This window comes from Dunckerocampus dactyliophorus, chromosome 3 (genome assembly GCF_027744805.1).
Source record: "Dunckerocampus dactyliophorus isolate RoL2022-P2 chromosome 3, RoL_Ddac_1.1, whole genome shotgun sequence".
In the NCBI taxonomy this organism is placed as follows: domain Eukaryota; kingdom Metazoa; phylum Chordata; class Actinopteri; order Syngnathiformes; family Syngnathidae; genus Dunckerocampus; species Dunckerocampus dactyliophorus.
In genome coordinates, this window is record NC_072821.1 from 36,557,133 (window position 1) to 36,569,537 (window position 12,405).

Genomic DNA, 12,405 nt, shown 5'->3' on the forward strand with positions numbered 1-12,405 from the left:
CATTCCTACCCTCCCCTATGGTCATGAGGTTTGGGTAGTGGCCGAAAGGACAAGATGGCGGGTGTAAGCATCTGCAATGATTCCCCGTAGGGTGGCTTGGGTCTCCCTTAGAGATAAGGTGAAAAGCACTGTCATTCGGGAGAAACTCAAAGTAGAACCACTGCTCCTCTGCATTGAGAGGAACCAGATGTGGTGGCTCGGGCATCTGGATCCCTCCCGGACACCTACCTGGGGAGGTGTTCAGGGCACGTCCTAACCCTAACCTAGGCCTCAGGGAAAACCTAGGACACGTTGGAGTGTTAGGGTCAGTGTTAGGGTCATGTAAGTGAACGTCTCAATGGTTTGTGTCAGTACTGCCACCTAGTGCCCACAAAACTACATGTCACTTGTATTTACATCGGTTTTGACTGATAATAGACCATAGTCCACCAGTCACCAGTCTAGCAGTCATTTATTCATTCATTTATTTGTGAAAAAGCACCATTTAGCGTGGGAGTGATAGTGGAGGCGTGATATTATAAAGGATGATGTAATAAACAAACGTGTAATTTCTTTAAAAGGTCTGTGTCTGTGTCTGTCTTCCTGGGAAATCACAATTGTAATTCTGAGAAAGAAAATGGTGATTGACTTTCCAGAATTATGCAGCCCTACTGTGGATACAGGCTTTTTTTTCATGTGCACATTTTCCTTCATTTTTCAACAATGAATGAATGTCAGGTTCCTTGTCAACTTCCAAGCAATAGAAAAAACAAAAACATTTGCTTTCATGACAACAAATTCTCAGAAGACTCATGAAATTAAATCAAGGGCAAAAATACTTATTTTTCTGTAACAAGATATTTTTTGTGCTGATTTTGCCCATCATCAACAATCCTCATGTGAGACATGAACACACGTCTTACACTTTTCTGTGCGTTCTAAAGATACACAAACAGATAAACAGAGGCAGCCAAGAATGCAAGTAATGGGTTAAAGCCTTCTGAAAAAACCTCCAAAAAGCGCCAACATTCATTCTGTTGTTGGCAGTTGGCAAATAAAGTCCGGCTTGAAATCAGCTACTGCATGTTTCTTCAAACTGCCACGTTCAATCACATCGGGGTCACCAACGTTTCCTTTGCTCAGATTAAAATAATTGACATCAGCACCAGCTTCATTTAAAGCTAACCCAACAATAGAATGAATCCCTTTGCGCACCAAAGCTTTAAGCACGCCGCTGAACCTACAAGCCTACTGGGAGAGAGTATCCTCCATAACACAGCTTTTTCAGACTGCTTTCTAGGGGCAAAATGGCATCTTATGTTCAGGTTTTTAATGAAGCGGATGAGTTTAGAATTCACCGCTTGTCCCTTGATATTGAAAGTCCTATAAAGGGTTTGAGTTTGAGTGAGTCGTTATGTTTGTTATGTTTCTTTGTACAATCTTTCTCTTGGTTACTTTTATTTTTACGTTTCACACGTTTGAGGCTTTACCATCTCCGTGAACAAGCTACACATAAAACTTCCTATTTTTTCAGCCCTCTGACACCACACAGGGTCAACGTCAGGGTCAATACGGTATTTTCAGCGTTTGTTGGCACCAATGGAAGTGTCCACTTTACAGTCATATTGGCACCACCCAGGATGATCATCACCCTCCACGAACCAAGAAAGCAGGCCGCTAACAACCACACAAATGGCCAACACGAGTAGAATATCACACAATTTTGTACTTTTGTTAACAGTTTACGTCCCACAAGTTCATATTTATGGCCATAGATGACCACAATTTAAGCCACGAGTGTAGTTGCGCTACCTAGAGGCCAAGTTGGTGAATGGCAGTGTCTTCTACTCTTCTATTGTAACATGTCATAAATGTTTCCAAACGGGAAAAATACATGACCCATGTTTCTTGTGATTGTGTCAGCTATCGGACGTTCGTCTCAGAGGACGCCGGTCCAAACACGCTGGTGGCCACCGTGCTGGCAAAGGATCCGGACGGAGACGGGATCACCTACAGGATCACATCAGGAAACGACGAGGGCAATTTTGTCATCGATAGTCAGAAAGGTCAGAAAAAAACTGCTTTATTACATCATTTTTGTCCATTTTTGCCTGCAATGTGCGGCCCACGGGCTTGTTTTTATTTTATTTTCCAATTGATTATTCATGATAGATATTATATTATATTAGATATTACACTAGTAACACCTATAACACAAAGCTCATATGGGGATGTTTTGTTCAGAGTGTTTAGCGTATGTTGACCTACATTGGGTTGCTTTTAGCATCTGTTATTTACAAAATGTATCATAGTGCCCCCCAGCCTTCTGTTCTTTTTTGTGTGACCCTCACTGGAAAAGTTTGGACATCCCTGTTGTAAGGTGTTAAAAAAAACTTCTAATTGGATCTTAAACATTTTGCATGAGCACATTACAGGGAACATATTGTGAATGACCACTCTGGTTAACACATACTAACTAGAAGATGGCAATGCCAGAGACATTGCGTGTGGATGCTTAAGAGCTGAAGAAAAAACTGAAATGAGGCGGAAAGGCACAAATATCAAAATGCAGACTGAATTTAAGAGTAGCTGGTATGCAGAAGAGCTAAAGCCGTGTTGAAATGTAAAATGAATGTGTGAATGATACCTAGCATGATAGCGCATAAGTGTTCATATAAGTTTCCACTTATGAAAATGGCTTAAATGTTGTTATGCTAATGTTAGCATTTTAACAATGCTAACATTAGTATGTAAAATCTAGCATGATAGAGCTAAGTGTCTGCCAATGTTGATACTAATGAAAATGGATATAAATGCTACTATGCTAATGTTAGCATGCTAGCGATGCTAACATGCTAATATTATCATGCTAACCCTTGATAGCACAGTTTCTATAAATTCTACTTATAAAAAGGGCAAAAAATGCTACAATGGTAACGTGAACATAGTGACATGCCAAATTTAGCATGTAACACCTAGCATGGTAGCGCTAAGTGTCTAAGTGTCCTAATACTCAAAAATGGCAAAAAAAATGATTCTATACTAACGTTATCATGCTAACATTAGCATGTGACACCAAACATGGTAGAGCTAAGTGTCTGCGTATGTTAATACTTATGAAAATGTCAAAAAGTGCTACTATGGTAATGTTAGCATACTAGTGCTAAAATGCTAACACCTAACATAATAGCACTAAGTGTTTTTACAACTTTCTACTCATGAAAACGATGTAAGCATTCACAAGTGTAAGTATAGTATAAGTATTTAAGTATATGAAACGTATAACATGAATCCTGAAATATCTTCCAATATTCCACATTTGCACTTCAGCTATTTTCCCTTCAAAGTGCGAGTGAGTTTGGCGGCATTGAGATCATCATGTCTATTGTGGATGAGAATGCGCTGCCATCCCTCATCCCGCCAGCGGATTGGGGCGTTCTTAAATTGTGACAGGTCGCATCACAGAGACTTTGGAATAATCAGGCGCACTCTGGGAGCCCTTTCTTCCATATTTTCTTACACAGACGACAAAACGCCATCTGAGGTTTATTGTTGCGTCCTCCCAGGCGGCATGGAGGGGACGCCTCAAGTGATGGGAATGGGATAAGTGGGTTGTGTGCTGCTTCAGAGTGGGGGGTGGGGGAGCGTGATGGACCATTTTTGAAAATTGTCTCTGAATCTGCTTGTTTCTGTCTACTTCAGCAATCTGGTCCATTTAATGATGTTGTTGTGTTTATCCTCATGTGGATTATGTTTCCAATGTTGCCCTTTGATGTAAAGATGCAAGACTGTGTAACTACATCTTAAAGCTAAACATAATTAATTTTTAAAAAACAGAAGACAATTGGATGGGAGTGTCACAAGATATCACAAGATGTAAATATGACGGTATTTCTCGTTTTGATAGAATCTGTCTCGCGGCAAGAGGGCAGCCAGAAGCCATAATCAGACTGTGAACCATGGCATGGCTACTTTGAACGTTAATACATGTAATATGAAAGTGGCAGTGCATGAGGCAGGAGTGGAGGCACACGTTAACTGCTTTACGCACACTATAAACCTTGCAATTCATCAGTCCTTGTACAACCGGAGTAGGAGCCTGGTTTGCCTTGCCAGCTTTAAGATTATTTTCATGGACAGCCAAGGCGTTGAGGGTGTCCACTTGCCCCAGATGGAGGATCTTGTGTTCTTGGACCGTCGTGGTGAAGTGAGAGCTGAGCCAGAAGACAAAGCTCTCAATTTACTGGTTGGTCTTATGTTCCTACCCTCACTGATGGTCACAAGCTTTGTGTAGTGACCGAAAGAGCAAGATCCCTAAATTGAGGGTGGCTCGACTCAGCTAGGGCCCTCTGAAATCCATTTTCTTTTTTCCCAAATTCCCTTTTATTTTTTTCCAAATTTTGTTTTATTGTTTCCACATTCTGTTTTATTTTTTTCCCAAACTCCATTTTATTTTTTTTCCAAATTCTGTTTTTTTTCAAAATAAATTTTGTTTCTAAATTTTGTGTTACTGTTTTTTCCAAATTCAAGTTTTTTCCCTCCAAATTCTGTTTTATTTTTTCTCTAATTCCGTCAAATTCCCTTTTTTAAAAAAAAAATCATTTGAGTTTTTTCCAATTTTTTTTTTAATTCTATTTTATTTATTTATTTATTTATTTTTACAAATTCCATTTTATTTTATTTTTTTTTTACAAATTTTGTTTTATTTTTCCACAAATTTTCTTTTTTTCAGATTTTGTTTTATTTATTTTTTTTTACAAATTCTGTTTTATTTTTTCCAAAATTCTATTTTTAATTTTTTTTGCAAATTGGGTTTTATTGTTATCAAATTCCATTTTTTTTTCCAAAAAGTTGGTTTTATTTTTTCCCAAATTTGTTTTTATTTTGTTACAAATTCATTTGGAGTTTTTTTTTCCAATTTTTTTTTTTCATTTTAATGTTTTTTTAGAATTGCATTTAGTTTTTTTTTTTGGTTTTTTTTTTTACCTCTTACATTATTTTACCAGCATAGAATGTGTCCCTTTTTGGGTTTGTGAATAAAATGTCCATGAATTAAATGTAAAAATCCTTACAGTTTTTGATGCAATTCATCATTGGCCAGTAATTGAGAAATGGATGTAGCCTGGCTAACTTTTTTGAATGGGATGTCAGTCTGTGCACACATTGCTACAACATCTTCAACAAACTGTAATGCCCGTGCTTGTGATTAAGGAGATGTAGCTATCGATGCAATTCCAAATGCGTTATTAATGTAAAATATTTTTTATGACACTCGTATTTTGTTCACAATTAAACAAGATGTGGCAACCAGCACTCTTATTTTGAAGGCGCAAAGTGTGTTGTGTGTGTTGAGAATGTCTGTTGACGGTTAAGACGAGCTGGCTGCAAGAATAAATGTGCCTCTAGTGTTTTTTCACTCTGAAGCTGCATGACGTCAGCGGGCTTATGTTAAAGCGGTAAAACACAGCACAATGTTACCACACTCGTACAGCCGCACTAGCATGCTCTGCTAAACTAAGCTAACGCAGCTAGCTTCCATTCACTCAAGTTTCCAAGTTTTTTTCGCCAACTTTCGCCAGTGTTTCATGTTGCTGTTTTTGCATGTTTAGTTTGGGAGGGAGCGGGTTCGTGCTTGTGATGAGCTCCTGCCACGATTGAGCGGTCCGCCGGGGAAATACTCCCCCACACAAGCATTCCTTCTTCTCACGATGACATCATTTCTTTCACATGATGTTACTTTTCGAGAGATTCCGCGTTTAGCAGTAAATTCAGTTTTTACTGGCCAATTCCGCGTTTCTGTTAATGCGGAACTCATAGGGTCCATGAGCCATAGATGTGGAGTTTCCCTATTTATGTGGGCGTGTCCCCTGGGGGTGGTCGCCATAGAGCAGTTGTTGTTTTTGTGGGTGCGAGTCAAGGTGAGACCCCAGTGCTCGTCTCACGGTCTAGTGACGTCTCAGTGAGCTCGCTATTTGCTCTTTAAAATGATTTTATCATCCTCATAATGCAAGACGAGCACGTCCGACTCCGCCCTCACTCTCCGTCCCATCTCGTTTCCTCGCTGGTGCTGATGATGAAAATCCTTTATTGGCTCGTCTCATGTCTTTCTCTCACACTCACTCTTGCTCTCTTCCTCTCATTCAATCTTACTCACTCTCTCTCACCCCCACACACACAAACGTGTGCAATGATTCAAGGCATTGTTTGGGTGAGCCGGCGGCGGTCCCGCTGGCCGCGCTTCCCGTCTTAATTTGCCAGTAACTCAGCCCAAAAATCCAGTGTGTTTCCTGCAGATTTAAGGTGGCCATTAGGGCGGGGAGCGGCTGGGTCAATATGATGATCACGCCGTGCTATTAAAAGCCATAAATAAGGAAGCACCTGCTGTGTTGCAGGAGCTGCAGGGTCTTTTCTGTGCTACATGCACTCGCATTGAGAAGTTATCAGAAGAGTTTTCATGATTTGGTCTTGGCCGTTGTTTGGTCTGATGGCTGACCTGCATCTGATCCCAGCTTTATGTAACGCACCCACATGGCTTTGCCCTGCTTCTTCTCGCTGTTTCCTTGCAGGCAAATATATTCTTATTCTCACCCCTTCCTCCCCCCTCGCCTTTCCCTTGTTACCTTTCCTTCTCCTTTGTCATGCTGGAGGACACTGGAGGAAGTGCGTTCTATGCCATAAGATCTATAGTGGGACCTCTCAGGTTTAGCATCCCCAATAATAATAATTTGTTTCCCATAGAAAATCCTCTGTTCCAGGGTCACTTATCCTATATTAAAGACACAGTATGTACATTTTCACATCTACAGTAACCATCAAAGTCTTTACTGTCATGCCAACATCATCCATGTAAACCTGATACATGCAAAGAAAAGTAGTCCTTTTCAGCAAACTCGTAGAATTGTAAGAAGTCAAGTAAAGACTATGGCCGGACATAATGCTCTGTTAGAGGATGGACTGACTGGAGTCTATCGATTGTGTTGTCTCTCTAAGACGGGGGTGCTCACACCTTTTCAGCTTGCGAGCTACTTTTGAAATGAAAAAACTACTTCCTACTATAAACATAAAAAAATATATTTATAAATATATAAATGTGTGATATACTTACTATATGTTCAAATATGAGTATTTATGTATGTTGTATGTTTATCAATATATGATATATATCCCTTTTTTTCCCCACAAAGTGAGTTTAGACAAAGTCAAAGCCAAATATGCAAAGTTGTTTCATTCAAATTTTAAAAAATCTTATAGCAAAATAGCCGCTAAAATAAAATTGTCCATTTTCTAATTGAAGTAAATATAGACAAAGTAAAATATAATCTTCAATCTTCTTTATAACAAACCTTTAGCTGTGCTCAAATCCTCAGCTAATACCAAAACCACTAAAGAACAAAATGTGAAATAAAGTGCCCCGTTTCAGAGGAAATTTTTAAATGTCAGCAGCAACTCAAAAATACTTCACTTTGAACAGCATTATTTTTTTAGGAAAACATTTTAAAAGACATGTCTTTATTCCTTTTAAAGATGTTGTGCCTGGAACACCAATCTATCAGCTGCATCAGGCTTTGTCTGTCTTGTACATTTGTGGTAGAGCAAATTGCGACTGTGACGCTCGCTGGACATGGCGAGTCCATTGTTTTCAGCAGATTTTTAAATCTGTTTTTTTCCACCGTTGCTTTAGTAATAGCACGCCACTTTGCACTTTTACTGTGCTTTCATGAAGAACACAACAGGAAAAAGAAGCAAGCAATGAGCTGTGTTGTGGCAGGAGTTTTGTGGTGTTTCAGCCCGCAGCTTCAAAGGCTCGTACTGGAGTTTGTGCCAAGTTTTAAGCTGTTGAAAAACATTGTAGTGCTTCTGCACTTGACAGTCACTTTTTCGAAGTACCTCCAAATTACTGAGCAACTGCTTTTTCTTCAGACGTTGTCGCCTTCATGTTTATTGAAGACTGAGCGAGGCTTCTGCTCCGCGCCTCCTCTCTCCTCCTGCATGCACGGAGGGGGGCGGGACAAGCGCTCACACACAGTGCAGACAGATGAGTGAGACAAACCAAGAGTTACAGCGCAAATCCAGTTAATATCAATGTGAATGATATGCTTGTTTTTGATATTGTGCTTAAAAGAAATATCGATATATTAATAATATCGATATATCGCCCAGCCCTAATATGTATCAAATCTAACTGCTAATGAAACTACTATCCTAAATACTAATGATTAGTATTTCAGGTAATCAAAGTGGTTGATATCATCCAATAATTCACAATTCAGTACGGCATAATTCCTCAATAATTGTGTACATGACCTGAGTAGCATGTGAAATAGCTACGTAGCATTCATTATACACATACTTCATGTTTTACAGTACGTCCAGTTAGCATTCACTATCAATCATTACACATGTACAAGAAATGAAAGTGATGATGCAAAAGAAGTCAAGGCAACATATTAAAAAGCTTTCAGCAATGTACACATTTTCCAATTCATCATGAAATAATAGTTTAGCAAACAAAAGTGTAGAAAACACACATTTCTATAGTGGAGTTTAGAACGTCAAGCAAGTGAACCTGCTACAAGTGAACGGATAACTTTTGTTATAGATAAAGACATCTTACGACCCACTTAGTTTATACCTAATCACAATAATAACATCAAATTTGCATCTCTGTGTATAGCTTCAGATGTCTTTTCACCACTTCATGTTAGCTGTTGGAGGACACCAGCGAATCAGGAGGGGAGCTTAATGTCAGCTGACTGATCTACAAAGTGAGGTTTATGCAATCGACCCACACTACCTTCGCGATCAACGCAATGGGCACCACCGCTCTATGCAGTTGAGGCACAATGGAGTGCGGTACTTGGCCATTATTTTATTGGTTGTTTACTAAAGTCATTTTTACAAATGTAATAAATAGAAAAGTCATGTTTCATAATAAAAAAAAAAAATACTAATATTGATATTAAAAAATAATGTATGCTAATGTTTCCTCAAATCCTTAGGTAAACAGGTCACACTAGTGTAAAAAGAAAGGTAGTAGTTTGTAGTAGAAGGTAAACATGCCTTGTTCACACTTATCCTCCTTTTGGAACATGATGTTTATTTTTTCTATTCTTGTAAATGCAGATGTACTGTATGTACAGTAGCTCTTGTATTGGATGTCCAGGTGTACGTAGTGTACCTAATCTTATGAGCACATACAAAAAAAAAAAAAAACAACCACATCCTGAGCAGAAGTACACACCTGCAAGCGTGCACACTGACGACAAGGACACAAAAACCTCTCCGATGAGAAGAGGCTCGCTGCGTGCTTTTGTTCTTGGAACGTCCTGAAACCTTTTCCATGTCCCACTTTCAGCCACTTAGACGGCATGTGTCGCTCTCATGTGCAGCTTTTAGGCCCGATTACGCCTCTGTGCACGCCGGAGGCAGACTAAAGTACCATTGGCCACTCCATTCAGAGCATTCAGAACGTACATTCTATGTGCGTTTGCTGCCTATACCACCTAAAGATACTGTCTTCCCCTTATGTCTTTACTAAACAAGGCACATTTGCATGGCCTTGTGTCGCATCATTATGTTCGAATGCCTTTGTTGATCTGGTTGTGTGTGTGTGTGTATGCGTGTGTGTGTGTGTGTGTGTGTGTGTGTGTGTGCGAGCCTTTTATCACACTGTGCTGCATCTTTTGTACGGAGGATAATATTGTACACAAGAAAGAGCACGTTGTGTATGTACAATGGTGTGAAAAAGTATTTTCCCCCTTCCTGATTTCTTATTTTTTTGCATGTTTGTCACACTTAAATGTTTCAGATCATCAAACAAATGTAAATATTAGTCAATGACAATACAACTGAACACAAAATACAATTTTTAAATGAAACTTTTTATTATCAAAGGAGAAAAAAAAAATTAACTTACGTGGCCCTGTGTGAAAAAGTGATTGTCCCCTAAAGCTAGTAAGTGGTTGGGCCCCCTTATCAGCAACAGCTGCAATCAAGCGTTTGTGATAACTTGCAATGAGTCTCTTACAGCGCTGGGGAGGAATTTTGCAGAATTGTTGTCATTCAGCCACATTGGAGGCTTTTCCAGCATGAAGCGCCTTTTTAAGGTCATGCCACAGCATCTCAATAGGATTCAGGTCAGGACTTGGACTAGGCCACTCCAAAGTCTTTAGCCATTCAAAGGTGGACTTGCTGGTGTGTTTTGGATCATTGTCCTGCTGCAGATTTTTTAAATGAATTAAAAATGAAAAGTGCAGATAAAATACTTTCAGTTGTCATACGCACAGTTGAATAGGAGTGTTTTCAGCTGGGATTTGAACATTGCCAAAGTTGAGGATTGTCGCACATCTTCTGGAAGACTGTTCCAGATTTTGGCTGCATAAAACTGAAACGCAGCCTCATTGTGTTTAGTCCTGACTCCGGACACCCGCAGGAGACCCCTCCCTGAGCTTCTCAGAGCCCGAGATGGTTTATGTGGCTCTAACTTGTCAGAGATGTACTTTGGCGCAAGACATTGAAAAGACGTGTACACAAGCAGAGCTGTTTGAAAGTCTATTCTCTGAGCGACCTGAAGCCAGTGCAGAGACCTGAGTACTGGACTAATATGGTCATATTTCCTGGTTCTAGTCAGGACTCGAGCAGCGGCATTCTGGAAGGCCGTTACAGTAGTCCAGCCTGCTGGAGACAAAGGCATGGAGTAGTCTCTCTAAGTCTGACTTAGACATTATTCCCTTGATTTTGACCATGTTTTTTGGTGGTAAAAAGCTGATGATGTTATTGATTTAATGTGGCTGTTAAAGTCCACATTTCAGCCCATTTACCCCTAGATTTCTAACCTGGTGATTAGGTTTTAGAGAAAGCCTTTACCTCAAGTAAATATCCCCGCCTGTTACCCTGGTTTCAACTTCATTGACTCGTTTTTTTGTAGAGCCAGACCAAACTTTAATTTAGTCAGCAAATGCCGGAATTTTACCATTGTATTATGTAAATGTAATTATTTTTCACCACTGACCACAATGTCCGTCAAACAATGCAGTGAATTATGTGGAGAATTATTTAAATTGAAATGTGTTTGCACATTTCTTAATATTAAACCACGATTTGTTATGAAGGAGTGTGTTTCCACCACATACACACACTAAATATAAACATATAAGTCACCATCTAGGTTTATTTCATGTTATTTTTTCATGGTTATTTCTGGCATACAATTGCGCCTTCGGATTTTATTTTGGAGAGCAGGAAGTCTTTCATCTCCTTGGCAGAGCTGTGTTTGGTCGCTGCTCTATGGTAACGTTGAAGAGCAAATACTGCAGCCTTACATAACAGTTATTCGGTACTTGAATATAACACACACTAATAGTTGTAAATATGTTTTTATTATTATTCTTCATTGCCTGTGTAGTTTGTCAAATTCTTAGGGAAAATTAGGAATCTTCAAAATTAAAGCTCCAGGCAACTCATTGCTTTTTATCAGGATGCGTGACAATTTAAACAGTATTTAAATTGCGTGACTCGCGCTGATCTCACTTTTGTTATTTCCTGATGAGAGGCGTAACCCTTGTGGTGTAATGACATCAGAAAACGAATCTGGTGTAGAACCAGTTCACAGCCAACACACAACTACTCCAGCTCTGAACAAAAACTGCACCAGCACCAAAGTTGGCTGCCGTAGAAAAGGGGTATTAATAAAGACAACAGAACATCCCATTTAGTTTTTCTGTGTCTTGTAAATTGGCGCTTGTTTTTTCAGTCATTGATGATGAAAAGGTGAAGTGTATTATTTTCTTATAAATCAAAGGCAGCTTTTATTTGTTTTCAATGTTTTTTGTTTTCAATGCTTTTTTACTTTGCTATTAGAATGAAAAAAAAAACACACACATTACAAAATCTTGAAACCAAGCTGGCCATCTACTATTTTCATGATAAAAATGTATTGATGTTTGATGAGTATTAGGGCCATTGGAAAAAAAAAAAATCGGACATTTCGAGAATAAAGTCGTAAATTTACGCCCAAAAAAATCTTGCTTTTACAAGAAAAAAAGTTGTACATTTACGAGAATGGAGTCGTACATTTACGAGAAAAAAAGTCGTACATTTACGAGAATAAAGTCCTACATTTTTGAGAAAAAAAATTGTGCTTTTACGAGAAAAAAGTCATACATTTCCTAGAATAAAGTCGTTCATTTATGACAAAAAAATTACGAGAAAAAAAGTCGCAAATTTACAGGAATAAAGTCGTTAATTTACGAAAAAAAAGTTGTACATTAACGAGAAAAAAAGTTGTATATTTATGTGGAAAAGGTCATAAAATTATGAGAAAGTCATACATTCACGGGAAAAAAATGTATAAATTTACCAGAATAAAGTCGTACATATATGAGCAAAAAAGTCGTACATTTAAGAAAAAAAGTCGGGCGTGTATGA

The 12,405-nt window shown here is 38.8% G+C and overlaps 1 protein-coding gene across 3 annotated transcripts in view; it reads left to right on the forward strand.

The window, feature by feature from the left end:
- si:ch211-186j3.6 (neural-cadherin) overlaps window positions 1-12,405 on the forward strand; it is a 313,458-nt gene that overhangs the window by 130,089 nt on the left and 170,964 nt on the right. For all 3 annotated transcript variants that reach the window (XM_054770409.1, XM_054770410.1, XM_054770411.1), the window contains exon 7: window positions 1,903-2,045. In XM_054770409.1, the coding sequence (XP_054626384.1) occupies window positions 1,903-2,045 (143 nt within the window). The remainder of the gene's footprint in view (window positions 1-1,902; window positions 2,046-12,405) is intronic.